General features: G+C 38.5%; 4 protein-coding genes across 10 annotated transcripts in view; 3 read left to right on the forward strand and 1 right to left on the reverse strand.

Moving 5' to 3' along the window:
- Window positions 1-480: 480 nt before the first annotated feature.
- Ankle2 (ankyrin repeat and LEM domain-containing protein 2) lies at window positions 481-6,969 on the forward strand. 5 transcript variants are annotated; one of them, XM_020952965.2, is made up of 9 exons: window positions 481-626; window positions 862-1,060; window positions 3,251-3,433; window positions 3,501-4,204; window positions 4,270-4,413; window positions 4,666-5,559; window positions 5,626-6,066; window positions 6,135-6,253; window positions 6,319-6,969. In XM_020952965.2, the coding sequence occupies exons 2-9, from the start codon at window positions 880-882 to the stop codon at window positions 6,854-6,856; spliced, it is 3,204 nt and encodes a 1,067-aa protein (XP_020808624.2). In that variant the 5' UTR covers window positions 481-626; window positions 862-879; the 3' UTR covers window positions 6,857-6,969. The 5 variants fall into 5 exon arrangements, 3 of the variants coding, with proteins under 3 accessions (XP_020808624.2, XP_020808625.2, XP_086683001.1); XR_015270362.1 differs by having other exon boundaries at window positions 489-626; window positions 5,630-6,066; XR_015270363.1 differs by having other exon boundaries at window positions 490-626; window positions 3,573-4,204; window positions 5,630-6,066.
- Window positions 6,970-9,651: 2,682 nt separating this feature from the next.
- On the reverse strand, window positions 9,652-10,620 carry LOC110184438 (uncharacterized). The gene is made up of 2 exons (XM_020952977.2): window positions 10,414-10,620; window positions 9,652-10,334 (listed from the first exon to the last, which is right to left on the reverse strand). The coding sequence occupies exons 1-2, from the start codon at window positions 10,439-10,441 to the stop codon at window positions 9,823-9,825; spliced, it is 540 nt and encodes a 179-aa protein (XP_020808636.2). The 5' UTR covers window positions 10,442-10,620; the 3' UTR covers window positions 9,652-9,822.
- A 116-nt stretch (window positions 10,621-10,736) lies between these two features.
- ppk23 (amiloride-sensitive sodium channel pickpocket 23) lies at window positions 10,737-14,133 on the forward strand. Of its 3 annotated transcripts, none has more exons than XM_086826905.1 (9): window positions 10,737-10,759; window positions 11,322-11,776; window positions 11,878-12,177; window positions 12,243-12,324; window positions 12,383-12,665; window positions 12,773-12,911; window positions 12,978-13,188; window positions 13,277-13,477; window positions 13,534-14,133. In XM_086826905.1, the coding sequence occupies exons 2-9, from the start codon at window positions 11,391-11,393 to the stop codon at window positions 13,651-13,653; spliced, it is 1,722 nt and encodes a 573-aa protein (XP_086683031.1). In that variant the 5' UTR covers window positions 10,737-10,759; window positions 11,322-11,390; the 3' UTR covers window positions 13,654-14,133. The 3 variants fall into 3 exon arrangements, 2 of the variants coding, with proteins under 2 accessions (XP_086683031.1, XP_020808590.2); XR_015270370.1 differs by lacking the exon at window positions 10,737-10,759 and adding an exon at window positions 10,989-11,117 and having other exon boundaries at window positions 13,246-13,477; XM_020952931.2 differs by lacking the exon at window positions 10,737-10,759 and adding an exon at window positions 10,989-11,117.
- A 2,736-nt stretch (window positions 14,134-16,869) lies between these two features.
- LOC110184410 (rho guanine nucleotide exchange factor 10) overlaps window positions 16,870-27,359 on the forward strand; it is an 87,923-nt gene continuing 77,433 nt past the window's right edge. The window contains exons 1-2 of the mRNA XM_086826857.1: window positions 16,870-17,482; window positions 18,527-19,139. The gene's annotated coding sequence lies outside the window, so the exon portion shown is untranslated. The remainder of the gene's footprint in view (window positions 17,483-18,526; window positions 19,140-27,359) is intronic.

Raw genomic sequence — 27,359 nt, forward strand, 5'->3', positions numbered from 1 at the left:
TTAAAAAACTAATCTTAAGCATATTATAAATAATTTAAGTCATTTTTTAATGTTTTTCGCGACATAAATATAAATAAGTATTGTGTCACATTTCAATATTTCAAAATTTTGGTCTATGCAATTTTACAATATTTTCTATCTGCATTGAGCGATATATATTTTTCGATCAAAGTTCTCTATATTGATATATATTTTCCAATTAAACTTTTCCATTTAAATATATAAATTTACCGATGAAACTTTTCAATATCATCTAAATTCCTATTCCTATAACAGCCTCGAATACGTTTCGGTAACTAGAAAAGTTGTTATATAAAACTTTGTACATATATATAGTTTAAAATATATTATTCGTATATATATTATACCAATTTTTAGAAATTAGATTTGTCTAAAAACAGCCGCTTGATATAAAACAAATAAACCATTTATGTAGCCAATACCCTATAGTTTTCCTTGGTAGAGTGGTATTTTTCAGTATTTATGGTATTTCGCCATTGGACGAGGCACGGCCACACTGCTTGGGACGCCCCCATCCCCAGAATAGTTGTAAATTTCATATCATCAAAGCGGGGCCAACGAGATTTTAGATGTTCTATGAGACGCGTTTCGAACTTTTGTAAAAGGTAAGTGTAGCACCGATGCATCGCCATCTTGGCAACTTCTAAAATGGCGGAGACTTGTCGCTCCAAATCCCGTCACTCCCGCTGTACTAGGTGTTTTGTGTTTTGCGTCATTGTATTTACATACACAGACGTCGTGAGACAGGCGGCAAGCAAAACACCGAGAACAGTTTCTCTACCTCCCTCCCCTCCCTAATGTTGTTTTTGTTTCATTTTGTTGTTGTTTTTAATTGTCCAGAATCTTGCATCTGGAGAGATGTCCTACTTCGCGGTCTATATACCGCCATCGAAGGCGGTATTTGAAGGAAGGGCGGCGCAGTGTGCGGGCTCGATTGCGGCAGTGAGCCTGAAGTTGCTGGATGCCAGTAAATCTGGGAATGGGCCTGCATCTGGATCGGGACTGGCTGCAGTGCTGCCGGAGGATTCCGAGTTTCCACGTAAGTGTGAGCGAGATGGGGCTAGTGTTGCGGTGTACCTATGTACGTGTGTGTGACTCTGTGCGGGTGCGTTCGCTGCGTTCCAGTTATTTACCGCTTGTTGCTATATTTGTAATACCCTGGAACTGGGTGGGCGTACACGACACATCAGTATGCTTCCACGTACTACTGTATTTACACAATTTATTATTCAGAGTAATGCTTTGAATATCATTTCTTTCTAACAGAAATTTTTCAATTGATTTATTTTGGCTTATTGCAAGTTTTGAGATTTAAATAGGGAAAATAATTTTTTATACGATTTTAAATACATTTCTTAGTAGAGGTAAAAACAAGAGGAAATTAAATTAGTTCTATTCAAAATTATGGTAGGTGATATTAACTTTAAATGAAGTTCAGTTTTGTAAACAAATAATACAATTTATACATTTTATTAGGGTTTTGAGTTGATAATGATTCCTTGGGAAATTCCCAAAATCATCAAAATGGAAACTCCCTAACTCCAGGGTACTTTAAATTAGTTCTCTTGAATTGAAAATTCCTTTATTTTGTATTGATTTTGAATAATTGTCGCTCGGAGTCTTTTTAAAGCCATGACTAAGTCACTATATCCAGAAATACCTCTTTAAAAATATTCTGTAAAAATAAAAAGGTAGAAAACCCAATTGATTCAGCCGGTAATTTCGATTTAGGTGTAAACAAATTGTAAACAATTGCAATTTACCAATCGAATTCAATGCCAGTGTCCCGCTTCCGCTCTCCTTTTCAATGGGAACGTGTAATCCAATTAAATTCGATTACGAAAACGATAAAAGATTGCTGCCCGTTGATTCCAGTCAATGCCCCCCTTCCAAGTGGGGCTGCATTACTAGGACCTTGACCTCCTACTCCTCACTTCCACAAAAGTGGTATAACCCAGACATATGAGGTCATACTGATAGGATCAGGGCATTGGTGCTTTTCAAATATATATAATACAGCCCTGTATTATATTTAACGTTTCTTGTATTCCTAAGAGAGAAGAAAAACCGTCGTATTAACATTAACTTAATTAACAAAAAACTCAACTATAACTTCGGTATATCTTCGTTCGGTGTTTCTTAATTTTGCAATTTTATTTATACCTTAAGTGACCCCAAATAATTTTATGTGACAGCCACAAATTCTCATCATTTTTTAACAATTTATTTATAATACCAGCTGTAGGAACAAGTACCCCAGCTAGTGAGTGTGTCTGTAGTTAGTCCCCGGATTCAATATATTCACTATAAATATATATCATTGCCGGCTGACGAGTGCACTTGTTGTTATACCCTTGCAGGGCATATTAATATGGGTCAAAAGGAGATACTTTCAATTGTATAAAGTATATTCATAAATATATATCTACTCCATAAGTTCTAGGAACGTAAACTACATCCTATAGCTGTTAGATCCTACATATTTTGAGGGTACATTAACTTTAGTTTGTTAAACTCAAGTTCTTGGAGGCGGTTAACGTCTGAGTTTATGTCCGTGTCTCTGCTATACCCCTTGTCCCAAGCCATTTAGACCAAGTCAACAGTCGTTGCCCAGAACACGAAAAAAAAAGAAAGGAAAAAAGAAAACAAAGGAAAAGCAGAATCGTAAAAGCAAAGAAAATATAAAAACACAATTGGTAGATTAATTCAAGTCGATCTGTAAAGTACCTTAACCAATTAATTTGATGTTCTTTTAAAATACAAAATAAATATAAACATGTCTAAATCGTCCCGGCTGTTGATGCTAAGGCTGGAAAGCTGGAAGATGGTAGCAAGATATTAAGGGTTATGGTATATAAAACCTATTGAAACACATCAAAAGGAAATTATTTTGGAAGTTAACAAAATAAATGTATATATTTTAATGTAGACAACCTAAATCCCTGCATCGATGGTGCTCTGTTCTAGGTCTAGGAATATTTTTTTGCCGGCGTAGTGCCAACAACTACGTCACACGCATATGTATATATAAATATATATATATAGAATTTCCCAATGCCCGCCCACCCAACGCCACCTCGCATTTGTTTTGATTTTGTTTTGCTTCACACATTTCTCGGCTCGTGCGACTTTCGCCATTCATTCGCCGTGATGATGGCGTGACCAACCGAATAGCTAACTTATTTGTTATTTGATTTATCCCTCGATCACCATCGGACCATCCGAGCAGCCGACTCTCCCCTTTGGCTGATATTCACGGAGAAAGTCCATGCACTGAACGTCCTGCGTCACTTTAAGGACGGACGATTGCGTGAGTTTCCCAACCAGGAGCAGGCCGAGAGCTACGTCCAGTACGGATTCGAGAGCATAGAGTCCCTAAAGAGATTTGGCAAGACAAAGACTCCCAGCAGCAGTAAGTAATCCCAAAAAATACAAATACTATACACAGCACATTCTCAAATTTGTTTAATTTCTTAAAGAGAGCATCAGCATTGGCTATAAGAGCTCAACAAATTCCACGGACAATTCGTATAACTCATTCTCGCCTACAGGAAGCCACAGTGGCATTCCCATCGGTGGTATCAGCGCCAATAGCTTTGCCTCCATGGGCGGCAGCTTACATTTGAGCAGCTCGCCCACCTCCTCGCCGGGCAGTGGCAGTGGCATCATTTCCAATGGCCGTCAGCAGCATCAGCAGGAGCTGTCCGGAAGCGGAGGAGAGCGTCCACAGTTCCGGGCACCGGGCAAGCAGGAGTTGCAGGAATTTCGACGGCAGATCGAGCGTGGCAACCTTGAGAGGGTGAAGCAAATTGTGTGGGATAATCCACGCTTTCTTATCAGCAGCGGTGATACGCCCACCTGGCTGACCGAGGGCTGTCGCTACAATGCACTTCACATCTGTGCGCAGGAGAATCAGGCTAAAATAGCCGAATTGCTACTAAAAACCATCTCAGACAGGGATTTCACGCAACTGTATGCGGGCAAAAAGGGTAGCAGTCACATGTTCTTTTCCGCCTTAAACGAAAGTCTCTTGGATTACTATCTAAACATGCCGGACAGTGCCCGCGGCGAGACGCCACTTCACCTGGCAGCTAAGCATGGTCATGCGAACGTAGTCGAGGTGCTCGTCGCCTATCCGCAGTGCAAATCGCTAAAGAATATCGATGGACTGCAGCCCAAGGATGTGAGTATTTAATTAGTATTTGTATCAATTAATATGTATTAATAAATTGCCCATTATTACCATAGCTCATCTGCCAACGACCTGCGGCGGAGGCCAACAGGAAATTGGATGTGCTCATGTGCGATCCGCATTATGTGCCCGTGCTGAGATCCGTGGCCAATGAACTGCCACCCCAAGTGGGTAAACCCTTCTCACCAAAACAGCCACCGGTGAGTGCGATAGGATTTACACCATGGAACCCATTTGTAGCCCAACTTTTTATATAGTATAGATGGTTCATTTAAGTAGACAGATAATTAGAGATGTATTTTAATTAGGGTTGCTTTTTTGTCTATTATGCCACGCATTAACATTTATGCATACACAAGTAATAAGCATTGTCTCGCTCTAATTCAATGCCTTCAGAAACAATCATTTCCATTGGAATTGTAAGAATTCATAGGATGAGGATTCTCTTGCAGAACCTGCAGCCAAAGGACGAATGCGGCATTCTCAGTACACAATTGTCCATCAGCGCTCTGGCAGGACCAATGTCCCGCGACAAGGCACTCAACTTTTACAAGCGCTGGAAAACACCGACTCGTGCAGGGAGCTGCGTAAAGTCACCCATTGTCTCGCCATCTCGCAGGCCAGCGCAGATTCCCAAGAGCAGCAGTGCCAATGGTAATGGTGGTGGAACGGACCGTACGATACGTACGGCACGCAGGCTACCCTTTGAGTCGACCGGAGGCGGCAGCAGTAGCAGCAGCAGTAGTAATGGTAATCTGAGCGAAAGTAACAATAACGATATCGCCAAGATGGCAGACACCTGTGATGATGAGAGCGTGGTCTTAGACCTAAGCCTGATAAATCTATCGAGGAACGGCAGCGAGTACACAGAAAGTTATCGCGAGCGACACATTAAGAACTCGGATATCGAAAAGGGCCTGGAGGTAATCGGACGGCAGTTGGCCAGCCAGGAGTTGCTGGAGTGGCGGGAATACTGGGACTTTCTTGACGCCTTCGTGGACATTCGAACGGCCGAGGGTCTGGATCGACTGGAGGCCCATCTGGTGGAGAAGAGCGAGCAGGCAAAGAAGGAGGATGCAATGATGAATTTTGCCCAGCTGTATCAAAGTCTTGATCTGGTGGCCAGTGAGCAACAGCAACAGATGGACAGGTCCGCTGCCAATACCGCTGAGGTTGTGCCCACTTTCACCGAATTCCAGACGCCGTACACTTGTGTGGAGAAGTCGCTGCAGGTGTTTGCCAAGCGGATCACCAAAACCCTGATTATCAATATCAAGGAGGTGACCATCAACGACATGCTGCTCGCCGAGCTGAAGAGACTCAAGACTCTAGTCGCTAGCTTTAAGGTGAGAGCGTGCACCTTGAATACATATTATTTCTAGATCCTTTTCAATATGTGAATATTTCTTCAGATAGACGCCCGCTTCACTCACGTCGATTTTAGCAAGGTGCACTCCCGCATTGCCCACTTGGTGGCCAGCTATGTGTATGACTCACAGGAGGTGAATGTGGCGATGCGTCTGCTCCTGCTTCAAATGCTGCGCAAGCTGCTCCAGCTACTCGCCGCGGATGAGCGTGGCCGGGAACAGCATTTGGGCTGCTGGTGTAGCAGCCTGCTGCAAAAGCTTGAACAGACACCGGGTTCCACTGCCGTTCATCAGCTGCCGGACGCTGTGAATACCGAGGAGTTGTACATTAGCGCCTGGGAGGCGGAGCAAAGCTGTCCCTGCCAGTGGGTTGTCCCGCACAATCTCAGCCGCAAGAGCAGTCGCCGGAAGCGCACCGAATCCCTGCGAGCCGCTGTCGCTGCCGCTACCGCCTCTGCATCCGAAGATAACGACAAGACTTTATATGTAAGTAAAGTCTTGGCCAGAATATTTGTTACCCAATTTATATATATATTTTTAATGTATGCTTGCAGTATGACTGCCTAGAGACACTGACTGTATGTGATGATGGTTCTAGCAGTGACGAGGATAACTTTAGAACGCCGCCAGAGAGCATGACACCTCAGTGGGCCTACCAATTATATATATATGGGTGAGTAACCCAGCTGTCTCATACATTTAAATTTATTTTATATTTATATTAACATGCCCATGCAGCAAAGAGCCAACGAAACGGGATGTTGACGTTCTGAATGCCATTATTAATGTGGAATTGGATGAGGAAACGAGACCGCGTGTCTATGCTTGGAGAGCCAACATGGAAACCTTCTCCGCTGCAGATCTGGAACTCTTTCCGTCGCCAAAGAACGTTCAGAAGACGATAAAACCCGATCACTGCTGGTGGGCTGGCAAAAGCAAAGCATCGAGCAAGCCACCCAAGCCGATCGTTGCCATTCTGGCCACACCGAAAATAGGTTCCTTTGATGGCATAATTAAAGGAGGGCGACGTGCCAGCCCCAATCTCAGTATTCAGCCGCCACCACCACCAGCAGCAACAGCAGCAGCGGCAGCCAGCTTCATCGGCAATTCATTATCGCCAGTTTCGCCTTTTAAATCTTTGGCGGCTGCCGCGCAGACATTCCCGACGGCGCAGACATTCCAGACGCCGCTAAACAAGGTGCGTGGACTTTTTAGTAAATATCGGGAGGTACGTACCGCCTCCGAGCTGGACTCGTCGAGTGGCAGTGGTCGCTGAGACTACGTTTTAAATTTATTTTTATTTTTTTTTTTGTAATCAAAATTTGTTGGAATTTGTAAAAAGTTTTTGAAATAATTTGAAATAAATTATGAATATATTTCCCAAGGCAATTTCTAATTCTTGTTCGTCATTTATGTCGTTAATAATGGAGAGCCCTATGAGGCGTGCCTAATTTTCTATTTGACTTTATAAAGATTTTGGGTACAAATTAGACCAAAACTAAACTAACTCGTAACTGCCTTTAGTAATTTCAACAATGTAGAATTTTTTCGCGAATTAAAAAGCAAAGATTTATTGCTAAAATTAATTAAATAATTAATAATAACACTTGAATATATTTATACAAATAATTAATTATTGAATATATTTTTTAAATTATAGAATAGAATCAAATCTTACTTTTTTACAAGCTTTTTATACCTTTCACGGTATTATAATTTTGTTCAGAAGCTTGTAATTATGTAAAGGAGTCATTTCCGATCCTATAAATCATATATATATTATTGATCAGCATCAACAACTGAATCGATCTAGCTATTTTTTTAGAAAAACAAAAATTACTACATTTTTTCCAAATTTTATAAGGGGTTATATCGTTAAAATATTAACAAATTTTGAAAAAAAATTTGTTTCCTGGAAACATAACTAGATCGATAGGGCACTCGATGCTGATCAAGAATATATATGCTTTATAGGGTCGGAAACGACTCCTTCACTTCACAGCGAGTTTATCATACTCTGCAAGGGTATTAATTAAGATTCATGACAATAAGGGACATAATTGAAAAATTAATGCACAGCTAATTATAAACAATCTCTTCTATAGCATATATATATATATATATATATAATATAATAGTCATAGTTAAGACTTACCGCAGTGGAGGGCACATGGTTATCCTTCGTCATCATTCTAGAATTCCATCCAGTGTAGAGTAATATCATCATCGAAGTGCGCTTCTTCCTGGTTATCCGGATGCATTGCATTGGTCAGGTGATACATTTGGAGTCGAAGGGCACTATCACTATCACTACCACTATCACCAGAGATGTAAACAGGGGGGAGGCTGCGCACTTACTGAGGCGGCGGGCCATCAGTGCCTCTATTTATAGTCCCCGGGTAAAGAGAACAGAGAAAGTGAGAGCGAGAGAGAAAGAGATAACTCTAGCGCTAGGCATAGAGAGTTAGAGAGTAGTAGATGTCTCTAGAGAGGGAGAGGGAGAGGCCTAATTTTTAGCATTACGCTCACAGTTTTGCATTTTCCTCGATATTTAAAGATCGTTGGTATGTCAGCTATATGATATAGTCATCCGATTTTAATTAAATTAATACCGAAATTATAAAACAATACAATATAGCTTTATCTTAAATTAGATGATAATATCTTGAAAACGGGAAAAGCTATAATTTTTGTTCTAAATATTTTCCGATTGTTCCTATGGCAGCTATATAATATAGTCGTTCGATCCTGCCCGTTTTAAATTATTAACTAATTAGAGTATATAGAAGACTGGCTGCAAAGTTTTATTTAGAGAGCTTTAAAACTGATAGGCTAGTTTGTGGAGTGTTTTAACTAAAATTATTATACCCTGCGAGGGTATAAAAAATATCCTTATTTTACATAATATATAAACACTTTCCCCTCTGGTTCCCAACCCTCGATACCCTTCCCTTGAAGACGAATTTCGGGGAAGAGCAAACGAAGATGCAAACAAATTGGTTTCTGTTGCCATTTCGTTCAGTGGTCGAACCACTTTTCACTGGCAAGGCTTTGACAAATGATCGCTGATAAGGAAGCCATCCGAACCGAACCGAACTGAACCTACCTGTATCTGCAGGTGAGGGGCAAAGAAATACCGGCCCGGCCAGAGAATACATTGGTAAGAAGGCTAAAGCGACCATAAAAATAAACGTCAGAAAGCGAACGAAGAGTTAAAGCCAGGTCTGAAATATACAACCCAATACTATTAAGGAACGGGGGTTCTCTTGGATGATTTTAGATCAGGTCCTAAGTATACTTTTCCTAGGGATATTTTATCCTTCCTCCAACGCCATCTCTATAGTTTCTCTTCGGATCTTTTGGGGTTGGAATAACTTAGACTGGAGCGGGCACTTATCCCGACTGGCGCCAGTTGCCTCGATTATCTGACCACCGCCATCAGGTTCTTTTGTTTTGTCCTGCAAATCCCTACCAAAAAAAATAAAAAATAAACCCCTCTTTGCACTCTTGTGAAACTTGAGAACACTCCATGGCCATGGCTAGGGAGGGGCCACTAAGGGAACAAAGAGGGTCTGAGCCGTGTCAGAAATTCACACAAGACTTGTGAAGTTTCTCCGTACTGTGGGACTGAAGTGAATGCAAGTTGAGTGTGGAGTGGACAACATCCACAACATGGCAGGGATTTCTTTTTTGCTTGCATTTTTTTTTATTATTTTACTTTATTTTATTTAGTTTTTTATTTTTGAAAGCGAGGCGGCGCCGGAAGCTGGTCAGACAGCTTTGACCAATTAAACCAGCTATTCATACAGGCATTTATCCATTTGGGACTGATGTATGCTTAGCTGCGATCAACCTAGCTTTTCTTTTAGCTTCAGCGGATTTAGGACTAAAAGTCTAATTTATATATTTTTTAAAATATATAAATGCATATTGATACAACTGTGAAGAAGCTGGATCAATAGAGGCAGGAGCCTCTCCTTCAAGATTATCCAGGATCTCCCATAAACAGTCTGAAGTTGCTATCATCTTCAAAGATAGGAACCCTATTATAAAGCTTAAAAAATACGCTGATTAATGTTCTAGAACCTTTTTAATTTGAGAACCCAACAAGTTGATATGGAAAATGTATACATTTTTGTATAAATTGCGGTGTTGTCATCAAGGAAATATCTTGATTTGGGAATGTATGTCTTGACTTCCTTGTAAAAGGTTAAGTTCTCCAAGGATTTCATTTGTGTGCCTCTAAGTCCAATACCATAGCATTTGTCGTCGGCTTGGTGCGGATTTTGATCTTGGGGTCAGCATTACCTTTGGACATGTCTTTGGAAGTGGTGATGGTCCAATTGTATTTTGGCGTAAGACCTCAATTGGTACTTTATTATTGAGGAAAGTGTTAGGTTGACCCTTCGGCTTCTCCTTAATTGGAGTGGTCACCTCTTTGACCGGAATTGGTGGCGGAACATTTAAAGGTGTATATGTGAGTTCCTTGGTGACTCCGGAGACAGGCATCGGTATCATTGAATAAAAAAGGGGAGTGGAGCGAGTACTCTCGATCTTCAAATCAGTTGTCTTTGTAGGTATTTCTGTATCCTGAAGTTTCGACGACTTGGTATCATCCACCAGAGACTCCACCCCTACAGTTTCCAAGGATGATACCACATTATCGATATTCTTTCGAAACTGGTTCAACTTGAGGAACATATCAGAAAACAAATTATCAAGTTCCTTTACAGCAGGCAAGTCCTCGCGGGTTTCTTGGGAATAGAATGGGGAGTGGTTATATTAGGACAAAAGAACTCCCTTATGGCACATTTTCCAACTGAATAAACTTACTTTTTATTTCTCGCTTAATCTCTGCCATTTTTCTTTTTACTATCAATTCAATTTAAATAGTAGAAATATATTTTTTCCGTGCTGTTGTCGCTGAGTGAAAATTCGGAAACTGAATGGAAAAATCTCGAAAGAATTTTCTGCTTTTTAAATGTAAATCTCAAGGACTACTAGATGCTGACTTAAAATAAATAAATCGATAACAAAACTGAAAACAAATTTTCCATCTGTTTAGAAACATGGAAAAGAACAGAAATAAGTTTGAACGGTGTATATTTTTATGAGATTACTTTACAAGGAAATAGAAAAACGACTTCTTTAAAGTTAGTCTTAAGGATAAATTATCTGTGTAATTAATTGGCTATATGATATATTTGCTATATTATATATATAGGTAGTCCTAGCTCTTATATCTTTAAGGGTTCAGGGCAGACAGAGAGCTGGACATGACTAAATCACATTTCCCAATTATGCTGAAATAGAATATAATTACATATATATTTGAGAGGATTGGAAACAGTGCTTTTTACAGCTTTTCCAGTTGATATCATAATTTAATACTCTATAATATACTATATAATAAATTGATGGTTAAAAACAGACATCTCAAATCAAACCTCAAAATCTAGTTACCTTTTAAGTCTAACAAATATTTCCATATAATTAATTATTTTAGCTTTTGCAGTCTGCGATTCATACTATGCCTGGTAAGAGTATATCCATCTAGATAGGATATATTAACTGCCCCAATTCGAGACTCAATCAGAGGCATGCAAGCGTCAGTGCATAAACAATGAAAGGCTTTTAGGGCCAACAAAAAAATTAAAACATGAATGCTATGGCACTAATGACCCACGCATCGATTCCAAAACCAAACCAAACTAAACCCTCCTCCATTAATCCGACTTTAGGTCAGTCATTGCGGTGACTTTGAATCGACTGGGACTGGGTCGTCGGCGAGCAATGTTCCTGAAACGGAAATGCCGCAAGAGAAACGCCATCCGGTTGCGGAAATGCCATCCAGGCGTCGGCGCGCCCTCGAGACACTGGTCATCTTCCGGCGTAGCCTCATCTATCAGACGAAGGAGTTCTTCCAGAACTCAACGCTGCACGGTGTTCGCTATATAGCCGAATCGGGTAGACCCATTGGTGAGAAGTTCATGTGGTTCTGCTTCACCTCAATTGGAGCTGTCACCGCTCTGGTCATCATTATGAGTCTCTGGGAGAAGTTCCAAACAAATCCCACTATCACCGGTCTGGATACGGATTTTCACAATCAGAATGTTGTCTTTCCCACCACCGTTGTCTGTCCAGAGGCAGCCTTTGACCATGACAAAACCGAAGCTGTTGTATACAAGACCCTGGCGTGAGTATCGACCCATAGTTTGCAACCTTTGACCTTTGGGGTCATAGATATAAAGGAGTCATAGATATAAAGTTGTGTACCTAATTCCCCTTTGATAATAGAAACTACGACGAAGACGAGGTTCCCAAGTACACTTCATTTCTGGAGGTGCTTACTTCACTGAGCTTTGAGAGAATTGGTGATGCCAAACTTCTGGCCCAGTCAATACCCAAGGTCAAGCTGGAGGAGAATACCCTAAGGCAGTGGGCCTTCGAGGCTCATATAAGCTGTGAAAGTACCTTTGTCTCCTGCAAATATCGAGATGAGGAGATACCCTGCTGTGAGCACTTTGAACCCATTTACACAGAGCATGGATTTTGTTATGCCTTCAATAGTCGCTTCAAGTCAACGGCCACTGAGGAGTAAGTTAAATTATTACACATATTAATTAATTTGATTAATTTTATTAACTTTCTCTTGTTTCAAGTGTCAAGACGGGAGCTCCCCATGATCTTTACGAGACGGACAAAAAGTGGGCACTCTTCTTTGTGCCTAATAGCACTTCCAGGGTAAGGCTCTTTGGGCTTAGTTCTTAATTCAAATCTAATTTAAACATCCTCTGAAAAGATCTTTATATTCTCAAATGAGGAGTATTTTGGCTCTGACTTTAATGCCCAGATCGATTGGTCAGAGAGTCAGCTGGTGGAGGTTAGGATATCCAAGAAGAATACCTACACCACGGATGATGCTCGGCAGCTATCTATTGGGCAGAGGAAATGCATTTTCAGTGATGAGGTTAAGCTCAACTATTTCCCAGATGCATATACCTTCTCCTCCTGCATGAAACAGTGTCGGATGAACAAGGCCATAAAGCTTTGCAAGTGTAATCCACCATTTTACAAGCCCATAGGTAAGGCCAGAGAAAGGTAGATCCTAAGCATCTTATTAATTTACTTACCTGTACAAACATTATGTGAAAATAATGTTGATGGGATTATATTTATTTCCTGCTCTCAGTCAATGTTCCCATGTGCATGCTAAAGGATCTGGATTGCCTCAATGAGTTCAAGGCGAATATCACCAACATCAAGGACTGCCTTCAGTGTGAGCTTAGCTGTTCAAAGACCGTTTTTAACATTGATAAACTCATCAAAATGTAAGTTTTTCTTAAGTTCTTCTTTGATATTCTATTGAAATCACCTTCTTCTGGCTCTTACCTTAGTGTGGACCGGCCAGAGAGCACAGGTGTGCTGGTGGAGTTCCTTACCTGGCCCATTATCCGATATAAACGGGAAGTTCTATTTGGTTGGGTGGATCTTCTGGTGTCTTTCGGTGGCATAGCCAGTCTTTTCCTAGGATTCAGTCTACTCTCCGGAGTGGAGATTATCTATTACTTTACACTTCGTGCCTGCTGTATGGTCTATAAAAATCGGGTAAGTCAGCAGGGTTGAAGAGGTTATATCATTTCTTAATTTAAAAGTATCTGATAGATCACGGCCTTATTATCTTCTTTATTTGTAGCAAGAGCTCTATGAGATCGAGGAGCGAATTCGTCGTGAACCACCGCCCAGTATAGATCTCAAATTGAGTTTGAGATCACATTCAAAGCCTCAATTTGGTGACACGCCCACATCGGCAGTGGTTCAGGTGAAACCAGCCATTGAAGGTCAGAACTTTGGGTCTCAGGGTCCTTTATGGGTCCATCAAAGGAGAAACGAAAAGGTTAGTAGGAAATTATATTATAAAAATGAATTTATTTCTAGCTTAAATAATTATAGGATTATATTAACCAAACAAAGAATTACTATCGTACACCCAAAGTTTTACCCGATCATGGTTACACCAATAAGACAACCAATCCCTGGACAACCTACGATCATTCACAATATATGCCCTGAAGTTATCAAAAATAAATATATAAATATAAATAAAACAAAATAAAAATACCTCAATCTTAAATTTAAAGATCAACAATATGGATTAAGAAGCAACAAGGACAAAAGAAATCATACAGAAGTTTCTTAGCTTTTACAAACTTATTAAAGTTGATATAATTTGATAAAAAACTGTCATAAATGCTGAACTCCATGAAATATTAATCACTAAAAAATATATGGCTTTAATTACAACAATAATTTATTTAAAAAAGCCTTAAATCAAATAAAATATATATATTTATATATGTTATATGTATGGGAAAAATATATACTAATACCCAGCACCGCATTTCCTTGAAGGATTCAATTCAAAAAACAATGTATGAGCAGCTGCGGAAAGTAAATAGCATTTACTCGGAATTTTTTTATTTGCACCTTAATGTATTAGCCACATATTTAAAAATTTAAATAATATATATATATATATCCCCTAATGAAAGCGAATGGTGGAAAATTGTTTTCGATGGATTTTTTTGGCTACCAATTAAGCTCCTTGTTCCGTGTTGCATACTTAACAGCGGGCGGCGGGTTCATTGCACCCATGGTGGAGGCGGGGCCAACTAACCGCCAAACCGCCGACCCACAGTGGCCGCCAATATGCTCCCATCTCCAAATTCCAGCTCCCAGGTTCCAGCTTCAGCTTGAGCGCCAGTCTCCCGGCTCCCAGCTCCATCCGCTAAACCCAAAGTCCCAGGGGCCGAGGACGAAGGCGTACATACCTCAAAACTCACTCCCAAATGGCATTCACAGCCACAGCTCAGCGAAAAGCGAAAAGCATTTTCCAGTTAACATCGTTGCCAGCTCATTGTTAATTCCTAGCACTATTGACTGCACTGAGAGAAAATAGGTGGAACGGAATAGGAGTTACAGAAATTTGATAAAAAGAATATAAAGAAAATGGGATCACAGGGAGAAGATCTAGAGACCCCAAGGAAGTCTAAGCTGAGATAGCATTTTAAAAGAGAAGGAAACAAGAACAGACGGACAAGCGAACGGACAGACGGACAGACGGACATGGCTAGATTGACTCAGCTCCTGATGCTGATTAAGAAAAACTGAAAAACTCTTAAAGAGCTTTGAAGTCTTCTCTGATTTATAAAATATGCAAAAAATTCAAACTGAAATTCCCCAAAAATCAACAAGAAGCATATAATTTTAATCTCAGTGTGTGCAGTGTCTGCGTATACGTAATTTTCACTGTTTCTCACACAAGTGTGTGCCTATATGTGTGTGTGTGTACTGGTTGATGCGTGTGCATGTGATCTGGTGGCTGCGATTAGAAAATGATTTACACCTATGACAGAAATCCAGGAGAATTGCAAAACTGGTTAAAAGGAAAACGAAGGTTGAAGAAGCTGCCACGAAGAGGCAAAATCAGAAATATTCTTGTTCTTGGCAATAACACATTTTATTATTATTAACGTTAATGTCGCCCCTGGGATGGCACTAACTCCCGGCTACACATAAAAGCCTCTTATTAATAAGAAATTGCCATAAACTACATGGTCCTGTATGTGCACTTAAAACAAAATTGCTTTTAAAGTCAATTTTAAGAGATTTTAGTTACTTAAAAGAGATAAGATCATAGCGAAAGAATTTACACAAACTAAGAGAGGCTTATGGGAGTACTAAGTTCTCTTTATTTGAGACTCTTTTTCTTTCAGTGATTGCAGGCTTCGTTAAGCAACAGCTGGTGAGGGAGTGAGAGGCTAGGGATAGTGACTTGGAGGAAGGGGGAGAGGCGAGATCCCCAGCCGGCAAGCCAAAAGCCAACTAGACAGACAGGGAGTTGTAAAGAGAGCAGAAGAGAGAGAGAGCGATATATTCATATATATATGTATATATATATTTAGAGAGAACCTTTGAGAAACAGCTGGAAGAAGAAAGTCACTCCTTTTACGCTGCTTTCCCCTTATCCCATTCTCCCCACTACAACTCTTCCGCTCTCCCACTGTTGGCCTTGCACTGAGAGTAAATCAAGCGACGCTCCACATATTTTAGTGAGTTGGAAAACCAGTAATAAAGTACAAAGCTCACTGCCAGCTGCAGCTCACCAAAAAACTCACAACCACACACACACACACACACTCGCAGATGCAGCCACATATGGAACCCAATGCTCCGCCGAGTGCACTCTCTCAGTCACGTTACGTTGCCTGATTCTTCCTCTTGGTCCTCTTTCTCTCTCCCCACTCAGTTGGTTGGTGGTTGTTGTTGCTGCTGCAGAAGCCTGCACGCGGGAAAATGCAAAAAGTTCCAGGAGCGGATTCAAGGACTCACAGAGGCCTAAAACCTAATGCCAAAATATTAAATATATGAGACAAGGCGAAGGAGTTATTGCTGTTCTGTTCCCTTTCTCCCTCTTAGTTGCGCCCTCTGACTCCCCCACCCCCTCTTTTTACTACCGCCCCTGTGTTGTTTGCTAGGCTCAAAACATGCGCGCCTAACAAACCAAAAACAAAATGCCGGTTTAACTTTTACGTTCTTTGGCGTATACGTAATACGCCTCCTCTGGCCGCAGTCGCTGCCTCTGCCTCTGCCGCTGCCACTGTCTCTGCCACCGCTGTTTGTGGTGCTGCGATGACAGAGGGAGAGAGAGAGTGCCAGAGACAAAGAGTGGTAGAGAGCGGCGCTCAGCGAGCCGCTAGTTGTTTTTGTCTGATTGGAGCTACTACTAAAACTCCTCTGCTCAGAGCACAGAATTGCCCTGTTGTTGTAGTTGTTGCTGTCTTTGGTGTTCGGTATTCTTTTTTGTGTTGGTGCAAGCTAGCAGTTCTTGTTCCTTTTCTTCCATCTGCACCACATTCGTACGTACACACACAACCAGGAGCATAGCACGGGGCACAGATATAGCAATCTGTTCGTTATTTAATATTGTTTTAAAGCGGTTTTAACTTAACTTAATTGTGTTTCTTATTATGTTTCGCCTTTAATTTGTAGAGGACATATGATTATTCCATAAAACATATTGAAACACCTATTCATTTGTTTTTAATGCTCAAGTATAGTGCTTTATATTAAAATTGTTTAAAAGTATAAACAAAACACTAAGTATATCATATGCAAGTCTATATTTAATTTTCATTCCCTTACTCGCACTTCGCTACTATTCTATCGGGCGCGAGTGTCTCTGGTGAACTGCATTTGCGAACGCAGTTGGCGAACGCTGTCGTCCGTTGGATTTCGCCGCAACTCTTTGAGTTGGATTTTGGTGATGCTCGCGCGAGGACGTGCTTTCCTTCTTAATTTTCAGCGCGGTAAAAGTGATACGCGGAAAAGTGCAAAGAGCGTTACTTTCGTCGTTCGGTTAGAGGCGCGATCGAAAACAACATTAAACAACAACATTTATAACAAAAAAGTTACATTTTATACATGAGCATACAGTAATTTCGTCAGTGCTAGTGTGTGAGTGTGTGTGTGTGCGCGCGCGGTTCTCCTTTATTTCTTTTTTTTCGTGTGTTTGTGTTTGCGATTTTTGTTTTGTGGCAAACTAGTTTCGAGTCAATTGAATATATTCCTCTTTTTTTACTGGCGCTCTTGCTGCAGTCGCTAATTTGCTCACAAAAATGTCTTTGCGCCTAACTGATCGTCGCTAAAGTGTAAGTGCGGAAAGTGTGGGGAGTACAAAGAACACGTAAAAGAAACAGAAACCGAAGTATGTGTGTGTGTAACGAATGCCGCAGGACAGTTGCGGTCACGTGGCAGCTGCCACTTGAGGAATGAAGGGCACACAAAAGAACCGCAAAACGGAAAAACCGCCAAAAACTTGACACTGTTGCGTTTAATTGTGGTGAGTATGTAATTGTAATCATTGCGTAGGCTTAAGGTAATAGTTCTCTGATGGCAAAGGGCGCATTTTACATGAAATTTGGCAGCGTACATGGGAAAATAAGCCCGTTGGCTTTGGTCAATTTATTCTTTACAAATTAAATAAATGAGGGAATACCTCGCAATCGCAAATTCCTCCTTCCACCCCCCCGTTATGATCGCAGTGTAGACACACGGGGCAAAGGCTTGGGCAAATTCTGGTTGGAACGCCAGCTAGTAGGATGCAGTGTCCAACCAGAAACCAATAGGCCAAGTTTTATCCCATTTATTTGAGGCCTAAAATGCCAACTGGTTTTAGGCCTTAACTAAATGTAAAGAGAGCCTGCAAAAGATGGTGTCGTATGTTTACTAGAATTTATGCTACACTTTATGTAGTTTAGTGTGAATTCTCTCGGCTACAAGAATTTCTTATTAAAACTTGAACCTATTTCTTCCCATATAGAATTTCCACCCCTCTTCGCCCTCCACTAGTCACCTCTCCTCCCACGCTTTTCGTTTCGTTTCGTTTTTTTTTTTTTTTTTTGCAAGCGCTCAATGAAGCTTGAAACGCGCTTCTAAGTAATGGCAATCCGCTTTGGCTTTCAAGTTTCTTCTCTCCCTTCATTCTCCCTTCTCTGCTACCTTCTTTGCATACTTGGTGCCGTGTGTAGCCCCTAGGCCTTCTTTTTCAATTCCAATAGAGGAACAGTGGAACAGGGGAACAGGAGAGCGCTAGAACAAGGAAGCATTGGAATAGTGGAAGCATGGGAACTAGGAGGCATTGGAATAGTAGAAGGATTGGAACTAGGAAGCATTGGAACAGAGGAACAGACACATTTTATGGAATAATTCATTTACAGTTACTAGATTTGGAATTTTTGGAAGGGAAGGGAAATAAGCGTTGTTAATGTCGAAATGGGACTGTAGTTTAAAAAATTTATATATTTGCTTCTATAATTCTTATTCTGTATATCATAAACGTTTAATAAAAACCCTTCTAAATATATTTTTTTTATTTTCTTTACAGCCAACAGCTTAAATAAAACATATAATATACACAAGACTAAAACAAATAAATAACAAATGAAACATAACTTAATTTAAACATAATATTGGGCTTAAACGTAATAGATTCTTTTTTGTTTTGTGAATAATGAAAGCTTGCTAAAGTACGATTGATTTTAATTGCCAGAAAATATAAATACCAAATATCAGAATACAATGCCACAACAGAGAAGCAAGGCTGTGCAACCAAAATACCGGAAAATTATAGTGCCACCGAAAAAATATTGTACCATTTAATGTGATTCCCAATTAAGCCAAAATTCGTATTTAAGGCTTTTTTTCAAACCAGCAGCAACGAAAAAGTAGTACGAATTCTGTGTAACAAAAAAAAAAAAAAAAAACAAAAGCAAAGCCAATTAACTGAAGTTTTATAAAATCTAAACAAAAAATAAATACATAAAATTACAAACTAACTAAAGCGAAAAAAATATATAATAATAAAGTAAAAACACCGTTAAATCCCCGTGGGATCGGAGCTAAAGACTGCAGCTTAATTGCGTGATATAAATTTGGAATGCCTTTTTACTGTCGTAATCTAAAGTAACACAACAAGGACAAAAATGTATTAATTTAAGGTAAGTTTTTATCACTTTTTGATTTTAAGAATATAATGTTATTTACTGTTTATTAATTAATTAAAATTTGGGAAAAATACAGGAAAACTTTGTAATTGAAATGATGAGTCTGGAGACTGAAACAATTTTAGTTTTCGTGCCTGATTTATTTGTTTAAGTAAAACAAATATTGGTCTTAAAAATCAGCTAATTAAGCTCCCATATTATATATTAAATATTAATAAACCTGATCATATTTTAAGTCTTTTAAAAGGGATTCTGCACTGCGACTATGTAGTGCATCCTTTTTGTTTCTCTTTTTGTTTATATATATTTATTAGCTGCACGCAACTTTTAGCCTGAAATAAAAGTCGTTTGTTGCACTTCTTCTTTTGTGGCTTGGATTAACTAACCACCCCCGTTAGCCACTTTATCCAGCTGCTAAGTGGTAAGGAAGTTGGAAGGGGGGTGGGGGTCCCCATCAAGTGGGTGTGTGGGTGTAATGTGCGGCATGTTGGTAATAAAAGTTTCATTGACTTTTGCACTAGAGTTGACTTCAATGGCCTTTTTACAGCCGCTCTTATTTAAGAGCACTTTGCCAACATATATGCATCCTGTTTCAAACATCTTTGTCCTTTTGTTTTATGCTGAGCTTAAGTAAAAGTAAAATTATGAAAATATATTTAGATATCTTTAGTTTATTGCTATAAAATATCAAATTAAGATGATTGAAAGTATTGTTTAACGATTTTTAAACTTAACTTTTTGCTAGATTCGAGGATCTTGAGAACTTGTCCTCTGCTGTCTGAGATTTGGTTAGTCAACAACTGTTGCTCTCTTCTTATCCAATGAGGTGGGCGTACTTAATTAGCATTTTTTCTTTTCTTTACCATTTCATCACCAGCATCCTCACCTTTGCCGAGGAAGTAGTAAGTAGTAGCAAAGTAGTGTCATAAAGTGTGTACTTTTCAGTGTCAGAGCAAACATTGTTGCCTCCTCATTAATGATCCTCGCATCCCACTGCCTTTTCCTTTCCCGTCTTACCATCAATTCCACTTTTAGAGTGAGTGTGAGTGGCCAAGGAAATGGGGAACGAAATTCATGAACAATTTCCGCTATTCAAATGAAACAACATATTAGCCTGGCATTTAATTTCCACTTCATCAACATTAAATGAGAGAATACAGTGTGTATGCGTCTTTATTGCATTTATCAAAGTTGTCGAACAAAGGACTGGCAATTAATTAAATTCAAACTTTAATTAATTAAGTTTATTATGGTTTTATAGAAGGAAAACTATTGAGTGATGATAAATTTGAACTAATAATCCTTAGAAATATCCCATAAGCAAAAAGTACAGACCTTCATATGGAATGTAGCAATAGGAAATGCAGGTGCCTGAATATTCCGCTTACTACATGCTCAATGGGGAATGCATCCTTAAGGTCCTTCCTGTTGCACATGAAATTCAACACTGAATTCGTTTGCCACATGAAATAAGGTCCAACTGGGCAGTTATACTAACCGTGCACTGTGCGAAAATACTACCCATAGCCTGCAATTTATTACATTATTTTTTAAAGATTAAATTAATTTACTGCAATACTTATTACTTTTTATATATATATAATTTTTACACCATAAATAATCAAATTATCTGCACCAAATTTGATCCTTTTTATGGCTTCCTTACTTTTAAAAGCCACCTCTGCTCAATTTTAGTGAGTTTGCTGAGTTTCAGCAAACGTTTGACTTTGTCTCGGGTCGATGGATTCTCGACAACTGACATCTGGCGTATATATATGTAGAGTGGATAATATGTAAACATAGCTGGTCCAGCTTTATGTCCTTCTCCATCCTCAGACTGTGCCTGTGAGTCCTGTGTGTCCTGTGTACGGCTTCTCTCTCTCTGTTTGCGGCTGCTGTTTGCCTGACTTTCATTTTGAAAACATTTTAATTTAAATGAATTTGTGTAATCGCTTCATTTCGCTCTTGTTGTTGCTGTTTTTTGTCGTTTTGTTTTTTATTTTTCTGGAAATGATTTTTATTTATTGTGCCTGGCGCAACCTGGCTTGTTTGCCCATTTGTCACTCGCCTCTACTGCCGCACTTCATCAGCGTGTTTGTCAACACTTTTTATTCATTCACTCTGCAGCTCAGAAGTGCAAGTTAAAAATGAGTCCAGGACAGGCGACAGGACGAAAAGGAACATTAAAGAGCATTTAATTTGTTGTTTAACTTATTTTTAGTTAGAAAATACAGCAGCCACAAGCTGCCAAATTGATTTAAATGCATTCAAAAATAGATTTTCATTTTAATGAATAAGTAATTATCAGCTTAACCAAGGATTTTGTTGAATATAAATTATAATGCGTCATTATTAAAAATTTAATCAATAGATTATTATAATTTTAGGAATTTTCCAGGGGCTTTATTGTTCTTTTTATCCCGTTTTTTATTTAGCTTTCATCAGAATTTGATGGAAATAATTTTCTTTGCATTTATTTAACACTATAAAAGTTGTGTTGTTAATTGCTTTATATTGTTAACTTTATTGTGGGGGCTCACAAGTATTTGTTTCAAGTGGATTTATATATTTGTTTAATCATAGTCCTCGTCTCTGGCTCAATGGACTAATTGTGTCTAGACGTCGATCGAGTGCAAAACTAAAGTTTTGGCCAAAGTTTGAGTTAAGCGATTGTTTGGCTTTTAGGGATGAGGACCTCTAGAGGTCCACTTGTGGGTTTGATCACGCCTCGTTGGAGGAGGTTTCTCACCCGGTTCAATTGTTGGTAGGAAAATCAATCATCTGGTTAATTTATTGGTTTTTAGAGCTGTGATTTTAATTAATATTTGTACATTTCAAACTCAAATTAAATTTTAAAGCTCATGATGTAGATATACCTATTTCATAACATATACACTTTTAGGTTATTTTACTTTTAGTTCAAAGCTTACAACGTGTGACCCTATAAATCATATATATTCTTGATCAGCATCAAAATCCGAATCGATTTGGCCATGTTTTTAGGTGAAAAAAATTTACTCAATTTTTTTCAAAATTTTATAAGGGATTACATCGTTAAAATTTAAGAAAAAAATTAATTTTTTTTTACATATTAAATTTAGTATGCAGATTTGTTAAGCTTATAAAAACAAGCACAGCACTACTTTCCTAATCGAAATTCTAGCATTTTTGGCGTAGTTATGATATTTTTTGTCAAAAAATTATAATATATAAATATAGAAAAATATCTATTTACAAATACGAAAATCTAGATCTTCTTGAGGGCATAAGTTGGTCAATAAGACAGTGTTGGGCAAAGGTCTTATATATTCCGATTCACAATTAAAATATTAATAATTTCGTCTAAAAAAATAATAGGAAATCAAAATTTCAAAATTTTATCAAATTTTTCCAAATTTAAAAATACCAAAATTTCAATAAAATTTCCAATATTTTTAAATTTTAAATTCAGAATGCAGATTTACAAAACTCTTAAAAAACTAGTATACAAATACTTTCCGAATTAAAATTAATGCTTATTTAACATAGTTGCGGTTTTTTAAACTTCGTTTTTAACATAAAATTAGCATACAAAAATATTTATAAACATTTTTTTAATATATATATATATATATATTTTTTTGCGATTTGTCCTTAAAATCTTTATTAATTAATATTACAACTCCTTATGCTAGTGTTGTTAACCTAACAAAAAGTATTTGTTGCAATAGAGTTTAAATATTTCTCAAGAAAAAGTGATAAAATGTTTTTTTTTATTTGTAAGTTTTACAAAAATTTAAACAAAAATACAAAATATGTTTATAATCGAATATCTCAGTGTAAAATAACGAAAAAGAACACACCTTTACGCTCTTCTCCGACTCCCCTTGGTTAGCAGCTCTGATTTAGAGATGTGTCTGCTTCGTACAGATGAGCCACGCCCCCTTAGCCGCTATGGTTAAGGGGGCAATCGACGAATGGAACACAGAAAATTGAACGAAAGGTAACAAAGTGCTTACAAAAAGGCTTCTACCACTTTTAGATACGATGCTCCGGTGTTGGGTGGTCGTAAATTATTATGATTATTGGCAGAGGAGTTAATGTTCAACAATGCTAAAGCTAAAGAGTTGGGCAAAGAGCTCCGATCGGGCCAATCGGCAACTTGTTAAGGCCATAGAAGTGTACACTGTGTGGAAGGTATATATATTTAAAGTTCCTGAAATATATTTTAGAAAATAACCAGTTTTGAACAGTTTTAGACTAAAAGAAGTATTCAATTTTGCTATTTTAATTAATAATCAGTTAGCCACAATCAAGTGTTGATAAGAAGAATATATTTTAATATATATTAACCACTTTTCTCTCTGTATATGAAATACATTCGTAAATAAGGCCACAAAACGTGCTGGCACGATCGTGAATTTTTGCTACTGCAAGGAGTTTAAAGATTCTCCAGCAAAGGGAAACGGGATCTCACCGAGGATATCTCTGGCGATTCACGTAAAATTATAAATGGGTCTTGAGAGTCTCTTGGGTAGGCGTTTCCCCGATATCCGCAACAGGCGTTGGAGGAGCATTCATTAAACGGCTGTCACTTGGATCGAAAAAAAAAATATATATATACAGAAAAAATAAGGAGGCTGGTGTTTAGAGGTGTATCCCAAGGAATGAAGAAAATATTAATTCGTGACGAGTGCACAGTTCTTCGACTTTATTAGCGCCTTCAAAAGAAATCGAATCGAAGCACACAAAACAGACAGAAAAGAAAACAAATTAAAAAAGGAAACACATTTTTAACACCTCAAAAGTAAAGGTAGACGGACGTGATGAAGCTATTGGATTACACCACAGAAATCGACAAAAATAAAACTGAAAAAGCTGAAAAGCTGGAAAGCGATCCAAGCGAAAGGAGGAGGCTCATTGATAATGATCATCAATGCCATATTTAACGCCATTTAGGCAGCAGGATCGGAATGCCCAGAGGGCAGAGAGACGGCTTTTTTCCAGGTTGGAGCTTGGAGCATGGAGCTCTGACTCTGAATCTGGCTTGGATTCGGGATCCAAGAGGGAGTGTCCGAGGGTGTCTGCAGTGAACAATGAAATGTAATGGCAATACGTGCATTTATTTATAACGGTGTTGCGGAACATAAAAACAGTAAACAAAAATTGTTGACTATAAAAAAGAAATATAGATTTAAATGCCATAAAAATCAATGTATTCACCTGATTATTTCTTATGGAGCACGTTTATAAGATAGTTCATTTGAATATATTTATTTTAATGGTTTCTTAACTCTGGGTCTAAGTGTTTTAATTTGATATTTATAGGGATCGAGATTCTAAATATAGTAAAATAAATAGTCCTATTTGATGTTATGAAAGTAATTTTATATTGAAAATATCGTATCGTATAATATCGATTTATCGGGTTTAACTATCGATTACACTACTTTTGCAATCAATTTCGATATATTATCAATACATTTTCGATATATTGCTTTTCCACCTCAAATGCTAGATAGTTTGTACTGATATTTAGTTTTTCCTTCAATAAAATCACCTTCTTGAATTCATTTTCTCTGAGTGCATAGCTGGTAAAGGGCACTGTAGACTCGTTGCATCTTCCTTGGTCTATCTATTTTCTTTTTATTTTCATTTCTCTCTCTCTCTTAAAGTTGCTTTTTCTTCCCGGTTACTTGTTAGCATTTTTGTGGGCGTCTCAGTCTCAGCTCCGTAGTCTTCTGCAGATTCTCCCAGAAGAGGATATTTATTTCGTTCTAAACGGACAAAAAGTAAATCAGCTGAAAAAAGAGGAAACGTGATGAACTCATTTTGTGTGTGGAGATGAGGAGAGGAGCAAGGAGAGCAAGGAGCAAGCCAGCAAAGGCAGCTTTTCCAGGCAGTCAGTTTCCCCTCAATCCTTGCGGCCAAAGAGGAAATACTTTATGGGCATTGATAATTCGAGCCATAATGTGCAACGGAATTGACTCCGATTTATGTGTGCCGAAGGCTGCTATAGAGGGGCTTTCATTACTGGTTAAATAAATAGGGAATATATATTTTTTATTGGAGTCTCTGTTTAGTGAATATAAAGGGAAAGGGTATAAGTAAGTTGGAAAGAAGTTGAAGTTTATTTTATTAGCAATTATTTATAAATATTTACAAACTAGGGATAATTCGGAAGATGCTTATAGGGAATATATGCAGTTAACAGGTTTTGTGATGCTGTTTTATATATTTATTAATGTTCTACTTACAAATTTACAAACTACAGAATATTCTCATGCATTTTATTATGAAATTATAATACTTTAGGATAATGTCTTTAGGTGATGTCTCCTTCTGCCGCTTAACATACATTTTCCATTGACACTAAGTTATAGTAATCCTTGGGTGTGTACAGGGTATGGGGTATTGGGTATTGAGTTAAAAAATCCCACAACTTCTTAAGGAAAGGGTATTGGAAATCAAGGAATCTCTGGCTAAGTGCCCCGGCAGTTATTTGTCGGTTGAAGTGCTGGTATGCAATGGTATGCAGTGCCTTACAAGCCAAGTCAATTAAACTTAAGCTTCCGCAAACTTGGCCAAAAGGGAAAGTGTAGCAGTTGTTGGGTAATTGAAAGGACTCGCCATAAAACTATATAATTTATAAAAGAAAACAGTCAACAATTGAGTTTTTTAGTAGAGTTTTCTTACATAAAAGTAGGTAAATTAATGGGAAATATTAAGTAATTAGCTTTAAGGTAATACAAGTTTTTCTTGTCTAAGTTCTATGGCAAAAGTGCTATTGATTTGGACTGCAAATTTGATTACAAAAACCACTTTGGCAAAAGCTACCCAGGTGCAATTGCATATGTATTACATATATTTCAATTGGCGAAGTGCCAAGTACTGGGTGTTGTAACGTCGGGGGCGGAGGGGTGAAAAAAAAGTGCGTGTTGTCGCTTGTTAATTAAATTTTAACGCAACGCACTCCTGGTTGGTTCACCCCTGGATGACTACATACATAGACAGCCGGTGGAAAAACAGCCCGGACCATTGACTTTTGTCGTGTGCGCTTTGTCAGCGCCACTAAGTTTTGGAGTGTTCCCATGGATTCGGTATGGAGTCGCGACCTGCCTGAGGCCACAAAACAGAAAAAAAGGAAAATATAGGGACGAAGGATTCACATCTCCAGTCCTTTTCCCTTACCCCACTTGTAGTTGTTTCGGTTTCTGGTAGGCGAAGAAGCGAAAACTTCGATGCTTGAAGGTTTAACGAACTCGCAAAGGGCCACAAACGTTTCAACGTTTCTTTCTTATTTTGCCTTTGACTTTCACGTTTGCAGTACAGAAATGGAAAAAATCGTATAGAAAAGCTGTGGAATGACACCCGTTGCAAGTGTAATTTTTACGTTTACCCCTAGCTTTGGGCTCACCATTTCGATAAGGGTTCGGGGCGGGCTTGTAAGGTCCCATGTGGGCTCCCCTGGCAAGCAACACTTGTCTTTATCATGCTGAGTGGAAGTGGGATTCTGACGATGAAGATGACGACGAGATGATGATATTCATTCATGCCCAAGAGCTACTTCTTGGGGAGCATATGTGCATGCGGGGACGACCAGGGGTTGGGTATCATTAAAAACAGTGGGAAAGGAATAGAAAATGCAAGGTTACGGTAATAGAATTGGGCGATCCACTAGGTAATATTGTTATTTATGTGGATATATAATATTGTTTTTAGTTAAAGAGTTTTTTTTAGAATATAAATACAATAAATACTGGATTAGGAACAGTGAAAAAAGAACAGAAAAAGCAAGGCTCTGGGAATTAAAATTGTTGCTCTGGTTCTTTTTAAATTTATACTTATTTTGATATATAATCTTCCTTCAAGTCCAAGAGCTATTAATAATATTAATTCTTTATTTATGCTGGCTTAGAAACAGTGAAATGAAACAGAAAAAAACACTTGGTGTTCAAGAAATTTTTATACATTTCAAAATATGATTCCTTTAAGTCCAAGATATATAAGAAATACAAATCCTGGCATAAAAACAGTGGTAATGGAACAGATTGTGCGTCCAAGAGCTACTTCTTATGTAAACATGCCGATAGAAACACTGAAAATGGAACAGAAAATACTACACTGTTCCAACAATCAAGATTTCTAAGAAAATAAATCTCATTTAAGCCCTGCATAATTCACATCTTTTGACCATTGACAAACTGGTAACAGAGCGCCTTAGACCCGGTTAAT

The sequence above is a fragment of the Drosophila serrata genome, unplaced genomic scaffold, assembly GCF_035046125.1.
Source record: "Drosophila serrata isolate PLE 108 unplaced genomic scaffold, ASM3504612v1 contig_8, whole genome shotgun sequence".
Classification (NCBI taxonomy): domain Eukaryota; kingdom Metazoa; phylum Arthropoda; class Insecta; order Diptera; family Drosophilidae; genus Drosophila; species Drosophila serrata.